Source organism: Festucalex cinctus, chromosome 8 (assembly GCF_051991245.1).
Source record: "Festucalex cinctus isolate MCC-2025b chromosome 8, RoL_Fcin_1.0, whole genome shotgun sequence".
NCBI lineage: Eukaryota > Metazoa > Chordata > Actinopteri > Syngnathiformes > Syngnathidae > Festucalex > Festucalex cinctus.
The window spans coordinates 13,201,928-13,215,663 of record NC_135418.1 but is presented as its reverse complement, the minus strand read 5'-3'; the positions used below and the strand labels follow the sequence as shown (position 1 = coordinate 13,215,663).

Genomic DNA, 13,736 nt, shown 5'->3' with positions numbered 1-13,736 from the left:
GTGATATGTTTACCTTGAGCTGCAATAAACTTATTCTTCTCCTGGTAACCCTGCACAGAAGGAAACAGGAATGATAGAGACATCAACAGTTAAAGTTAAAGCATAACAAACCTTATTTGTTATATGAAATGAATATTATTGTTGGACAAACATTTATAAAGGAGGCATTGATGAAGTCAGAGTCTGGTACTCCTTCCAGAGATGACAGATACACCCTGGAGTGATCATCTAAGAAGAAAAGAGAAAAGGTTTCAAACACTTATTACAACATTTACCAGTTATGTGAAAGGGACAGTGTTGCCGAGTTCTGTGGTTTGCTTACATGGCAGGATGTTGACATATCTGTTCTTTTCTTTATTCTCTTCCTTGGACGCTGCATCACACGTTGCTTGAATGGGGCAGACTGGCAGAGCCTGGACACGGAAAAATGTGTAATATAGATAATAAAATAACAGAAGATCAGCAAGATTAATATTTACTGTATTTTCAGTCTTTAACTTACTTTGACACATTGTAGTATATACTATTTTAGTCTAATGCATATTTTGCTGTATAATAGAAGGACTATTTTAATATGGATGTACTCTATGATAGATGACAATTTTTTACATTGTTTGACAAGTTAATCAAGAGGTGTTCCTTTACAAAACTTAATTCCACTGAAAGGTGGAACATCGCGTAATTTCAAGTCCTTTTCAACCTATTCAATTAAATGCACTACTTAGACAAGATGTTTAATGCTCAAACTGATGAACGTTATTTTGCCATACATTAAACTCCTCCCTGAACAGCTTGTTGTCATCAGCCATGCGACGATTCATTTCTTCCTCAAGCTTGTCGACAGGAAGGGGTGGGTACTTCCTGTTTGTGCTGGGTGAACGGGCCAATAGCGGCACACTCTGGAGTTCTGCACCAACGGTGAGAAGAGGACAAATGACAGGCGGGGAGAGACATAGGAGACGGGGAGAGAACAGAACGGTTTCTTTAGATGGGGATACACAAACTTTTAGTTTGTACTATTTCTTATTAGCACCACCAGAGGGCGGTGTGACTCAACACTGGTTCAGTGTTGGCAGAGAACAAAAGCCTTCTGACATCAGTCGAAATGTTATCAGTTCAGGGAGCCAAATCAATCAAATGTTACCACAAGCAATACAGGATAACAAGCTGGATCAAGCCAGCATGCTTATTATCTGGCATAAAACCATAACAAAAGAATACTCGGCATGTGTGTAGTTACATCGTCAACATTATGCAGACGGACACCCGTTACCTGTATCATCTGATCTTCCATTGGTCAATCTGAAGGAGTTGGAATGGCTTCCTGCCTGCTTGTATTTTTTAAACCTGTCCACAACAAAAAAAACAACACAAAATGAAGGCACTCACAAATTGTCAAAATTTGGTTGCATAGGATGATGACCATTAGCAATTGCCATGGCAATTTCACACTGTCACCAGAGGTCTCAGACTGGTAATTCGTTTTGCATTTCACCAACCTGAGCATGTAGAGGATGATGATGATAAAGATAATGACCAACAAGGAAGACAGGGCCACCATCACTGCTATGATTGGCATGTCATCAGACGGGTTGTTGTCTTAGTGAGGGACAAAAAGAGGAAAGGATTTAAGTTAGCTAATATAGCTAAAATATAGCTAGAGTGCCAACTAATACTTAAGACAATTAGAAGACGTTGTAGGACAGTACATGCTGTACTGTGGTAAATGTTAAACGAGAGCAAAATTAGATTTGATTGAATTCCAAACTGTGCAGTTTTATACCTGATAAAATACTTTGTAAGGCAAAAAAAATAAAAAAATAAAAAAAATAAAAATAATAACGTGATGTAATTTACCTAAATCGAGAAACGTGAAACCTAAGTTTGCCAAAGGAAAATTAAATCAGTCTGACTAATGACACACAGCAAAGGACCTTGTAGAGGTCAATGGGTGAGCATCACATTACCATTATGTTATAAAAAACAGCAACAAGCAATTATTATTTTAACCTATATTCAAATGCATATTGCTGGCATCGGGACAAACATGTACCTCCAAAAATCGTAAAAATGAAACCTGCACACGTGGGCTGACCAAAACTATAGATTTTTGAAAAAATATGCAATTTGCCAAACTGTGACTTATGAGGTTTTGGACCGACACCAGCAATATGCAATATTTGTTCCGTGAAGAAGGAAGTACCGTAGTTCGATTTATTTTACCTTATTTTTGTTACCGTACATTTACATTGTCTTCCAGTTGCAACCACCAAAAGTAAAAAAAAATTCAAACACTGGACAATGTTCAGACAACCAGCTGCTGGCTGGCTTTGAAATAAATATACAGAATAGGAGATTACGTTTTTTTCTAGTGTTTTATTTAAAAATGTACTTTGTACATTCAACTTACAATTTGAGCTACAATGATTGCAAATGATTGCTTTTACTCATTTTTTGCTAAATTTTTTTCCTCTACATTATTACGTGTCACTTAGCTTAAGAGTGCCGATAAAAGAAACAAGAGAGACCAAACAGTGATTTCTCGATTGTTCCTATCTGTAATGGTTATCTGTGTTAATATTTAATTAGCTTTCTGAAGGAAAAAAAAACAAAATAAACTCAAGTGCAACAGTGGTGTCTCTTAGAGGGGATAAATTGCACTTTAACAAAGGTTCAACTCCATGCCTCTGTGACAAGTCACAAGCAAAGTGATGGCAAACAGAGGATGACTGTCTGAAGTAATAAAACATTTAGGACGTTTGCTGTGAATTTTGCATGAATTATTCAGCGCATAAATGTTAAATGACCTCTGCATGTCAGAGGTATGAGAATCATTTTCCTCTGTATAGAATTGTCGAGTGAAAACACATCAATAATTATGTTCGTGACTCGTGTGTACTCAGCATTAACAAAGCAATTTATTTTGTAGACCAAGTTACATTTTGTCTTTAACTCACGATTGCTACGAATATGTATACATTTCCATTACACGGACAAATTACCTCACTCTCATTTTAATGTTCTGTACGACCTTTTCATTGCCACAGTTAACACAAAGGACATGAGTTTTGCCTGACCAACAACAGGAGTTTGTATAAAAGAAAACACTGGCTGCTGTTGGCGCACCAGCCGCTCTGTAAGACACATTAAGCCACAACAAAAGAAGAGAATTCTCTAGACAAATGTATGGTAGTGCTGACAATGCACGGACAGAATAGTCAACTCAATATTCAAGAAAGCTCTTCGGGCTCGATGCATGTCAGAGAATGGACCATTTGACCCAGGCACCAGCTATGTAACATTTCCATGCACAATTCCCAGCTCTTTTCAGCGTTCCCCCTCCGACAATGTGCACACTGAGGAAAATAAGAGCACAGCAGGTTGCGAGCATCATGTGGACGTGACACAGCCTTCAGGCATTTAATAGACTGCAACTATTCCACAAAAGGCTCTCAGACAAGCCAGAGGGTGACAATGGACAAGTTATGAATCACCTATGAACCTAAAGTTAACACAAAGTTGACAAACCATATATTGAAAGCCACAAATTTTAGCAATTCTCGTGTGAGGAAACAACAATCTTTTCAACAACAGCCGAGGTAGCTTAGATGGATCGTGCTTAGATTCTTTTGGATGATTGGTTAAATGGAGGTCTGTCACGGCAAGATATTTCCAGAACTGCTACAATGTCTAAAAGCAGAAGATCTAAAATATTAACGTTCGACTCTTGACCAAAAAGCTTGCTTGGATTTTCTTTTGCTGCTTCTTTGACAGCCTCTACAAAGACACTCGGAAAATCATGTCACAGTTATGACCTGTCAAATGGGCAGCAAGATATTTAGAGAAGACTCGGCAGCAATTTTATTTTTGTCCGAGTAACCACATGTATTATTCTGGGCAAAGGTGAGAAACACGCTCCCTTCACTTACAGACACGCCAACTGTGTCTGAAGATAAAATGAGATGGTAAGCCGGACAGCAAAGGCCCTTTAGTTGACAAAAATGAGGAACAATATGATAGAAAGGCACATGCTGACACACATGATGTCTGAATCCCTTGGAACAATGACAGAGAATATGAGATTGGCAATATGTTCTACTCATCCATGAATATCACGTTATGAGGGCAAAGCCCACATCACGGTGAAGTGCTTTTCCACTGGAGAAAAATGAGTCACTTCCTCTTCTTAGGTCACATGAGAACACAGAGTATTATCTTGCTTCTTCATGGAAGTCTGATCTGAGGGATATTCTCGGCGAAGGATATAGAATCTGTTGATGCATATGTTCCGGTGCGACTTTTGAAGGACAGAAGGACAGGGGCGATGTGGCTCAGTGGTAGAGAGTGGTCGTCTCCCATCCGTAAAGTTGTGGGTTCGATCCTCATCCTGGTGACCTTGTCAAAGTGTATTTGTACCCTGATTTGGTCCCAGTGGACCTGGCAGCGCCCTGCGTGGCAGCAGCCGACCACTGCTGTGTGAATCGGTGAATGTGAGGCTATGTAAAGAGCTTTGAGCACTATAGCTAAAAAAGCACTATATAAATAGCAGTCCATTCCATCAATCAATTTTATTGTCCGGTTTAGGGTCATTGATGAGCATCTCAGCTCACTTAAGACGAGAGCTGGGATACACCTGGCATGGCTGGATTGGTCGCTAGCCAACCGCTAGGTACATTTAGACAAACAACCACTCACACTCTCATTTTACTGACAATAGAGAGTATTCAATTAACTAGTCAGTGCACACAGTGGACAGCATATAAACTCCACATAGGAATTCTTTCGGGGAGGCAAATATTGCATCACAATATTTGAGTTTCACAAGTATCATTGCTTGATCACAAAGAACACAAAGCATTTTACAGACTATTCAAGTCAGACAACTAAAAAAAAAAAAGATGAGAAGCTAATACCTTTTTTCAGTTACTCTCTATGGCAAAAGAAAATATTTTACAAAATACAGAATTGTCAAAGACCTTATTTTCGTAATGATGTCTGAATAACCTTGCTCTCGCAAGATGAATTCTCGTGGTATTTGTGAGTTCACAAGCCCTAGAGAATACATCTTGTACCACTCCTGCTGATAACAGTCGTTCCGAACCGCCACCAATCACAGAGCGACATTGTGTTTGGGGGCGGGATATGCAACTGTGACGAAATCAGGAAGCCAGGGCCGACGCCGGAGCAAACAAACAAACCTAACATGGACAAATGGACGCTGCAATTAATTCTGTTCTTGCAGAATTACTCACCGTTTCCTTGTTGAATATTGAACAGCGATGGGCACTTTGTGCATTTCTAGCTGGTAAGATGTTCGTGCTTTTCCCCTCTTCGGCAAGAACGAAGACGAAATTTTCACCCATGGCCGTGATTGGTTAAAACAAACGTGTAGAATGACGCATCGTCCAATCTGCTTGAATTATTGTACAGAATGTCCCGCCTTTTCCCGACCAAATTAGTGTGGAGAGGTACCAGATGGATATTGCGGCGAACTCCCACTTGAGTGAAGTGCATATCCATCTGGCTACTGCCAAGTTAATGTCTGACACCGGTTGGGTAAGAAAGATCAAAATCAGTATATCTAAAGAACTGAATTTTAAAGGGCATTTTACCACAGATCCCCGAGGGTCATATTGGTACATGTTAAGAACTCTATTGGTTTTTAACTTTCCTTACTGTTAAGGCCTCAACACACTAATCCGATGTCAGAAATCGGAGAGTGTCCAAACGTCGGCATGGGATGCTTGATTAATTTATAAAATCACCGTTGTAATCGTAATGTTGGAGCCGTTGTGAAGCGTCTATGGGGCGTTTTCGGTTAATGTTGAATTAGCGTCAGACCTTTGTAACTTCTGATTGATTGTTAGCTAGTAAATCAGTGTGTGGGATAAGAGTAGGAAGTGACAAATGCGGATAAACAGTAAGTGATGGAAAGCCTTTACAATTCCGCTCATTTTACACATAATCACCCTTTGCATTTGGACATAGTCTGCCTGTACAGAAGATGGAGAAGATTAATTCACCACTATAGTTCAAGAGAGACCGGCATTACATTACATTTACTGTTAAAGTGTACGTGATTGTGTGATGAAAGCGAAACTGTGACAAGGCACAGATGCAAAACGTGCGAGGATATGCTTCAGCTACAGCATAAATAAAATAGATACCGGTATGCATTGTTTACGTTTTCATATCCCACCCCCGGAAAGAGCTTTCTGGTTGCTTTTTCTAACAATGAAGAATAGTGACTACCACCACCGATGGAATGGAAGGGTATTCTCACACATGCACAGAAGGTACTTAGCAGTCGGTGTCTGTGTCTGTTTGTTGCTGTGTGTATCTCCATCAATTTTTCTGCCGTGATGTGCCACAGACCGGTCACATTCGGCTGACGTCGGACTTGTGTATAGAGGCCTTTACTCATCACTATGTGAGAACTACTGTTACCTGTGATCATGTTCAAAAGGAAATGATGTAAACAAGAAAATTTTGAGGCACTAGTACTCACCATGCGGGCTAGAATCTGGGGTGATATCCATGTCAGGTTCTGCAGTGGTCTCTGTCTCCATGATCATGTCTTCATCTTCAATATACGTTTCGGGCGTAGGGGTGTCTGGAATGGATGGTGTAGTCTCATTCTCACTGCCCACTGGTGTGGTAGGAGAGGGAGTCTCTGGATTGTGCGGTGGCAGAGGGCCATCAGTTGGAGTTTGAGGTGGAGGAGGAGGAATTGGCACCAATCTTAAAGTGTCATTGGGATCTTTAATTTGCACAACCTCGGCACCAGCTGGACTTGCTATTGTGGTTGTCATCGTCGTTGGGGTGGCTCCGAGCGGCAGTGTTGTAGGTGGGACTGTGGGGTGACGTGTGGGTGCGACTGTGACGTTGATGACAGGCGCAGTAGGGGGTTGCGTTGATTTTGAAGAAATATTCGGAGCACCTATGGGACAATAAATCAAGCACGATAAAGTGGCTTTCTCTAAATTCTTTCTAAGAAGTTAATACCATGTTTCAGATATACTCTATCCACTTAAGATGTCTGCCAGGCTGACTTAAGATTTACTCTACTTAGTCAAGTCATTATCCTTTACTGACTTCGGCATTAAGTGTTCTCCTGCTAAATCGTGGTTAATCGTTTGAACCCGTACAGATTTTTTAAGTGACTGTTTTTATTATACTAATATGTTTTTAACCGTATACAGGCAAATTTTACGTGGCTTCAGTATAGTACAACGTTGTGCTGCAACATTCCGGGTAGCACCGAGGTCTACTGGAAGAGATGCACTGTAACATTAACAGCACAAAGATTTACAAAATAGATCTATCCGCTCATCCATGGCAAGACCGTTCGTATATCAACAATAGTAGTACATAAATAGAGGTGATTTTGTAACTCCAATTGTACAAAAAAAAGGTGTGTTCATAACTCGAGGATTTAAAAGTACTGTTTTAAAAAGTGAGGGCCACAGTCCTGCATGTTTTAGAGGTTTCTCTCAAACACAGCTGAATCATATAATGAGGATCATTATCAGGTTCCTGCAGAGCTTGCTGATGAATCAGGTGTGTTTGAGGAGAGAAACCTCTAAAACATGCAGGACTGCAGCCCTCGAGGACTGAAGTTTGGGACCTGTGATCTACTGGGTAGCCTCCAGAAACCAAGCACATCCATCACCACCGGCTTGGCCTTTCGGTGTGGCTTTGTGACAAGAGGGCAGCTGGCTCGGCCAGAGCCAAGCAAGCAGTGTGGAGCGGGCGACAAGGCTCAACTGCCGGACTGCCTGCCACCACAACCCTCTCGGATAACAACAAAGAGGATGCCAGAGCGGAGTGATCATCCACTTTGCAGAGCATAATTTGGACTTGGCAAGTGTTTTTAGTTTAGATGTTACCATAAAGTCCACTAAGTCCAGAAGGCTGACATAGCTCCTGTCTGAAAAGTACAACATATGATGACTAGTGAACGTTATGGCAATTTTCTATTTTTGAAATTGTAATTTCTTGTTCGGCCATACCGATACCTTCAGATCCTTGTGCATGCTGTGATCATGACATCTCAGATCAACTGTTGAAAGCAGACTAAATCACTCCTCTTTCATGTATAAAATGTATGCAGGAATGGAAAAAAAAAAAAAGATTTGTTGGTTTTGTTACGCATGTATTATTGTAAATGTTTTATGTTTTGTAAGCGCTTTGTGACAGCTGCGGCGGTTTGAAAGTGCTATATAAATACATAAGAGTTGACTTGACTAGTTATGTGGTATTGGGATCAGAGCAGTGTATATGTATATTTCAAACCATTTTTATTAAAAGAAATGACAAGTGAAGCACAAACACAAAAAAAAAAAAGACTTTTGGACAAGTGTTGGAAGTGAACTAGTCAGCCATTCTTATTTTCAATTTTCAATGTAATTTTGAAAATTCATCATGAGAAATCTAAGAATTTTAAAAACCTGTGGGAATAACCTGATAAGCAAGTTGAAAGCTGACACAATACATACATTTCTGGCTACTATTACACTGCTGTGGGAACAGTGAAATGTTCTGTATCTGTATAAATGCTCTTACTTGTGAGTGGGACATGATCTTGGGCTGTGACCCCGAGGGCTAGACCTAGCAACAGGAGCAAGGGACACACACCCATTCTGCCCTGTATCAAGAACATGAAAGAAGGATATGAATAATTTTGATCAAGGGCAATTTTTGTGAGGAAAAAAAAATATTTAAAATAAAATTAATATCAATTTAATTTCAAGCAATTCTAATTCTAATTTCACCAAAGAAAAAGAATTTCACACATGCAGTATTTTAAGATTACGTGCACATACTCTAAATACTTTATTTACATCAGTGGTGTCCAAACTCGGTCCTCGAGTTGTGAGTTGTCCTCCTGCAGGTTTTGGATGTTTCCCTGCTCCAGTGCACCCGTTTCCAATGAACAGGATCGTTATCAGGCTTATATAGAGCTTGCTGGTGAGCTTCAGGTGGAGAATGGAAATCTCCAAAACCTGCAAACCAGCCTTCGAGGACAGAGTTTGGATAACACTGATTTACATGGTGTATGATTCCCAATATATAATTCTTATGTTTGGTCATGTTTTTGTTAAAACTAAATCCTCGTACAAGATTAGTCTGTGTTTACCTGAAAAAGCGAAGTTGAGATCAGTCACTCATTCGCACGGCAGTTTTCTAGAATACAAAGGAGGACAAAGTGTTAGGCAGAGAACCAATTGCACTCATTATCCATAAACATGTTCTTCAAGAAGAAGAAAAAGGATAATCACATGGAACAAGTCTTGTTTGCATGCACCCATAAGCACCAAATTAAAAATGTGAAAATGTGACTAGTCATGTGACTACTGACTAGGCCAAACCCATGGCAGTTAGGGGTTGGAATATCTCAGCGCCTCACAGTTTGATTCGAATCAGAGTGAGAAGGTAAAAATAAAAAAAAAATAAAAAAATCTTAGTGTGTGTGACTACTCATTACTTTTAAATTAAATAATTACATTTATATTAACCCATTTATTTGATTAAAAAATAATACCATACTTTAGTTTCCTTATCTTTTATTTTAAACAAAATGCAAGTAATATTTACTAAATATATCGTGTTTCACACCATTGCAAAAAGCCAACAGTAGGGTTTCAATGTAGGCATTCACATTACTATATTGGCAAAAAACAACAGTATAAGAGACCACCCAACTAAGTCTCTTATTTTGTAAACCAAAAGGATGCCGGACACTCAACTATTATACCCTTAAATTGGTCCCCTTTTAGTTAGAAATGACAAAATCATTGTCAGTAGAGGCTGGCATGTTGCTGTTCTGCTTTTAGGCATGTTGCATCTTGACTGACTGCTGTGCAAATACTTGCCTTAATGGCGCAAACCCAACAAACAAATATCGGTCATTTACTGTACCCGCCAAAGAACAACAAACATAGCATTGTTGTCACATTAATATTTCCTTATTAAAACTGCGGCTGAACCCGTATTTAAAATACTTGTAGTAGCCAAGATGGATGACAGCCACATGGATGTGGAGAAAGCATGACTGCTGCTGGGTGTAAGGGCATGCAAACTGTAATCCTGGATCCCAACCGGGACTGCTGTCTCCCTGACAAAACTGTGATAATCTGTGGGCCTAATCTCATGATTTTGCCCCTGGAATAATCCAGTCCATCTGCTTGTTTACAGATACTGGAGCACTGGGTGAACCAAAGGCTGTACAACATCGCGCGCAAATCTGAGGATTTAAATAGAATATTGGGTGGAGAACAAATTGGGTGTTAAAAACATAAATGCAGCTAGTTTAGTGTTGCACAATAAATACACACAAACACACACTTTGATATTGAGAAATTATAGCATGACTGACTGCACTGTAACCCTTAATAGTTAAACGTCATGTGGTCAGAGAGGATGCTTCAATCCAATAATGTCTTTCACTAATCAAATATTCGCTTCCAAAAATAAGCCCTGTGCTGTGATGAAAGAAAACATATCTAAAACCTAACAGCAGGCAAAAACAAATATGCAAACTGATAAATACTCTACTAGATTTTCACTTAACACATAAACTCTAAGACAAGGTTTAAAGGCCCCCTCATATGAAATGTTCACTTTTGGGGGGTTTTGGATCATAAATATGCCTTACCATAGCCTGACTAAGTCCCCAAATCTGTGAGATAAACGACCCATGTGCCTGACTAAGTCCCCAAAGCTGTGAGATAAATGACCCATGTTTCCCTTTCCTATGGGTGTTTGTATCAAATTAGCTCAAACAGCACCCTCAAATGGGCTGTTTGCGCAGGTCGGTTTTACACGTCACTAACCCCACCTTTTTCGGTTTTACACGTCGCTAGCTCAGTGCGAACGCCACCCTCACAATTTTCAACCCCTACCCCCGCCCGAGATTTCCAAACCACGAACAAACAGCAGCAGCAGCAGGAGGAGGTCAGCATGGCAACAAAACACCCCATAGGAATTGCTCTGAACCAGATTGTACAGAGGACAACAAAAACATGTTTCTTCTGCCACAGAAAGGCTTGTGTTTGGACTTTATTTATGCATTAAATATGCCCAAGCAACTCCCAAAACGTGTTAGTTCTCGCGAGTGGGGTGGCCGATTTCGCGGCCCAGTATCTCCGGCCCGGCACCGACACCGTTGGAAAGCCGAGGTCGAGCCAGTTCCGGTGATGTGTTCATTTTCCCCGTAGGACTTGTGGTTCGACCGGTACGGGGGTGTCAATCCATCTCCCGAGAGTCTGGTGGCCGATTTCGCGGCCCCGTATCTCCGGCCTGGAGGGTCGTGGAGGGCCGGCACAAACGCCGTTGGAAAGCCCAGGTCGAGCCGGTTCCGGGGATGTGTTCATTTTTTCCGTAAGACTGGTGATGGTTCGACCGGTACGGGGGGTGTCAATCCCAGTAGCTGTACCCGGAAAATGTGCATCGTGAGGAGGGTTAGCAGCCCTGACAGTGTGTGGCAAACATTTAACTGACGACTGCTTCAGGAATTTGGGACAATATAAATGTGGATTAGCATAACATCTTTCACTTATTCCGGGATCGGTACCAACTATTGAAAGTAAAGCATGCAAAAGCATGCACCAATATTCCTTCAGGTGCAGACGTGAAGACTCCGTTTGTAACAGGAGCACAAATAAAAGACTCAACTCATTTTGTAGTCAAAAACACACGGAAGTCTGGCGAGCCTTGGCCACTCCCACCAAAATCCGCTCGTTTGATGCTAAGCCAACAGTAGACCTTCCTAACTCTTTGACTGCCTGGCTTTATAAAAACAAAACAAAGAAATCCACAGTGCCAGCCGCTTTTGAGCATTTTAACTCATCTTTCAAGGCAAAAAGAATATTGTTTGCCTTTACTACATATACAATGTGGCTACTCAACGAAAGATCGCATTCCATTCATTGGAATTTTACTAATCATCATGAAACGTCTTTGACAGTCAAAGAGCTAATGGAGACTACAAGGTACAATTTCGTGAACATTTCTTTTGATACAGTATTTGGGCGTTCAGAGGATGGTTGGTGTAATTGCTGCAAAGCTCATTTCAGGGGATCTTTAAAGAGGCTGTCTGCCGGATTCACTCAGGAAAATGCACTTTTTAAATACAGGATGTACACACCTTAACTTTCTCTCAGTCTATACATCTGTGTTTTTGTTAATCTCACAGAAGCTTACGTGTGAAAATGAGTGAGTGAAGAAAAAAAAAATCCGTGCGTGCTTTCAAATTGCCGCGGGAGTGACGTCACGCAGCTGACACGTTGCCCCGGCCCCGTTTGCGACACGCCACCCCCCGCTCTGCGATTGGCTGGAGGGTTGTAAACACTGTCTTTCCACTGAAACGTCCCGCTGTTTACAAAACAAACACAAAATGGCAAAACACAGGCTGGGGAGGTGGGGGTTTAGGACGAAATTACCACAAAAGATTAACAAAAACACAGCTGTGTAGACTGAGAGAAAGTGTGTACATCCTGTATTTAAAAAGTGCATTTTCCTGAGTGAATCCGGCAGACAGCCCCTTTAACATCCACTCCTTAATTATAACTGCATTAACTGCGGCACACAAAGTATTCTGGGAACAATATGCAAAACAGGTAGATATATAATACGCCCGGAACTCATACAGGTAAAGTGTTGCCGCGTTCCATTTGCATTCGTGTTAGTTTTTTTGGAACAATATATTTACAGTTGAGTCACGCTATAATAGGGCTGCCCCCCCAAAAAAAAACAAAAAACAAAAAAACAACGAAAATCTACGTATATCCATCCATCCATCCATTTTCTTGACCGCTTACTCCTCACAAGGGTCGTGGCAGTTGCTGGAGTCTCTCTCAGCTGGCTTTGGGCAGTAGGCAGGGTACACCCTGGACTGGTTTATAGCCAATCGAAGGGCACACAGAGACGAACAACCATCCACACTCACAAGCACACCCAGGGACAATTTGGAGCGCCCAATTAACTTTGGAATGTGGGTGGAGACCGGAGTACCCGGAGAAGACCCACGCAGATACGGGGAGAACATGCAAACTCCAGCCAGGAAGGCCGGAGCTTGGACTCGTAAACGAGTCCTCAGTACTGGGAGGCGGACAAATCTGCGTATAATTGATGCCAATTGTTTTTAAGTTATACTGTATATCATGATTTTACCGATCCGGTCCGCTTGGTAATATAATTCCCTCCATGTGGCCCTTGAGCTAATATGAGTTTGACACCCCCGAGTTAAACAGTGATTGGTAAAAAAAAAAAAAAAAAAAAAAAACGCTATTAACCTTAATGCAAACTAAATTTGCATTTGATTATTTGATAAATCGATGGACAATCAATAGAATAATTTATAAAATAATCCTGTATGCATGTCTAACATTACCTACCAGGTGATAGATGGGGCTCTGTATCATCAACAAGCTTTTTTTTTGTAACCATTCCTAATGTTGCATGACTCATTGTTTCCTGCTAACACTCCCTCCACAGATGGGGACAGTTTTTATCTTCTCCAGCCTGTGTGTGTGCACGTCTGTGTGAGAGCACGCCCATGAATGCATGCATTTTTTTTTTTAAACTGATTTACATGTTTTAAGACAGTACCTATTCAAAAAAATAATAACAATATATATTACCAGTAAATAGATACAAAATAAAATGCAATAAAACACAACTATCCAGATGAAAAATACCATTTAATATTTGGTAGTAAAACGAGTTTGTTGGTG

The 13,736-nt window shown here is 40.7% G+C and overlaps 1 protein-coding gene across 2 annotated transcripts in view; it reads right to left on the bottom strand.

Annotated features, from left to right (window-relative positions):
• The window catches only part of ptpra (protein tyrosine phosphatase receptor type A), a 35,918-nt gene that overhangs the window by 7,517 nt on the left and 14,665 nt on the right, over positions 1 to 13,736 (bottom strand). The window contains exons 2-11 of one of the 2 annotated variants that reach the window (XM_077529929.1): positions 9,140 to 9,186; positions 8,844 to 9,017; positions 8,566 to 8,647; positions 6,509 to 6,940; positions 1,500 to 1,599; positions 1,274 to 1,347; positions 771 to 907; positions 323 to 413; positions 152 to 228; positions 14 to 50 (exon numbers count right to left, since the gene is read on the bottom strand). In XM_077529929.1, coding sequence (XP_077386055.1) covers positions 14 to 50; positions 152 to 228; positions 323 to 413; positions 771 to 907; positions 1,274 to 1,347; positions 1,500 to 1,599; positions 6,509 to 6,940; positions 8,566 to 8,641 — 1,024 coding nt within the window. In that variant the 5' untranslated portion in view covers positions 8,642 to 8,647; positions 8,844 to 9,017; positions 9,140 to 9,186. The remainder of the gene's footprint in view (positions 1 to 13; positions 51 to 151; positions 229 to 322; positions 414 to 770; positions 908 to 1,273; positions 1,348 to 1,499; positions 1,600 to 6,508; positions 6,941 to 8,565; positions 8,648 to 8,843; positions 9,018 to 9,139; positions 9,187 to 13,736) is intronic. The other variant, XM_077529928.1, reaches the window with a different exon arrangement.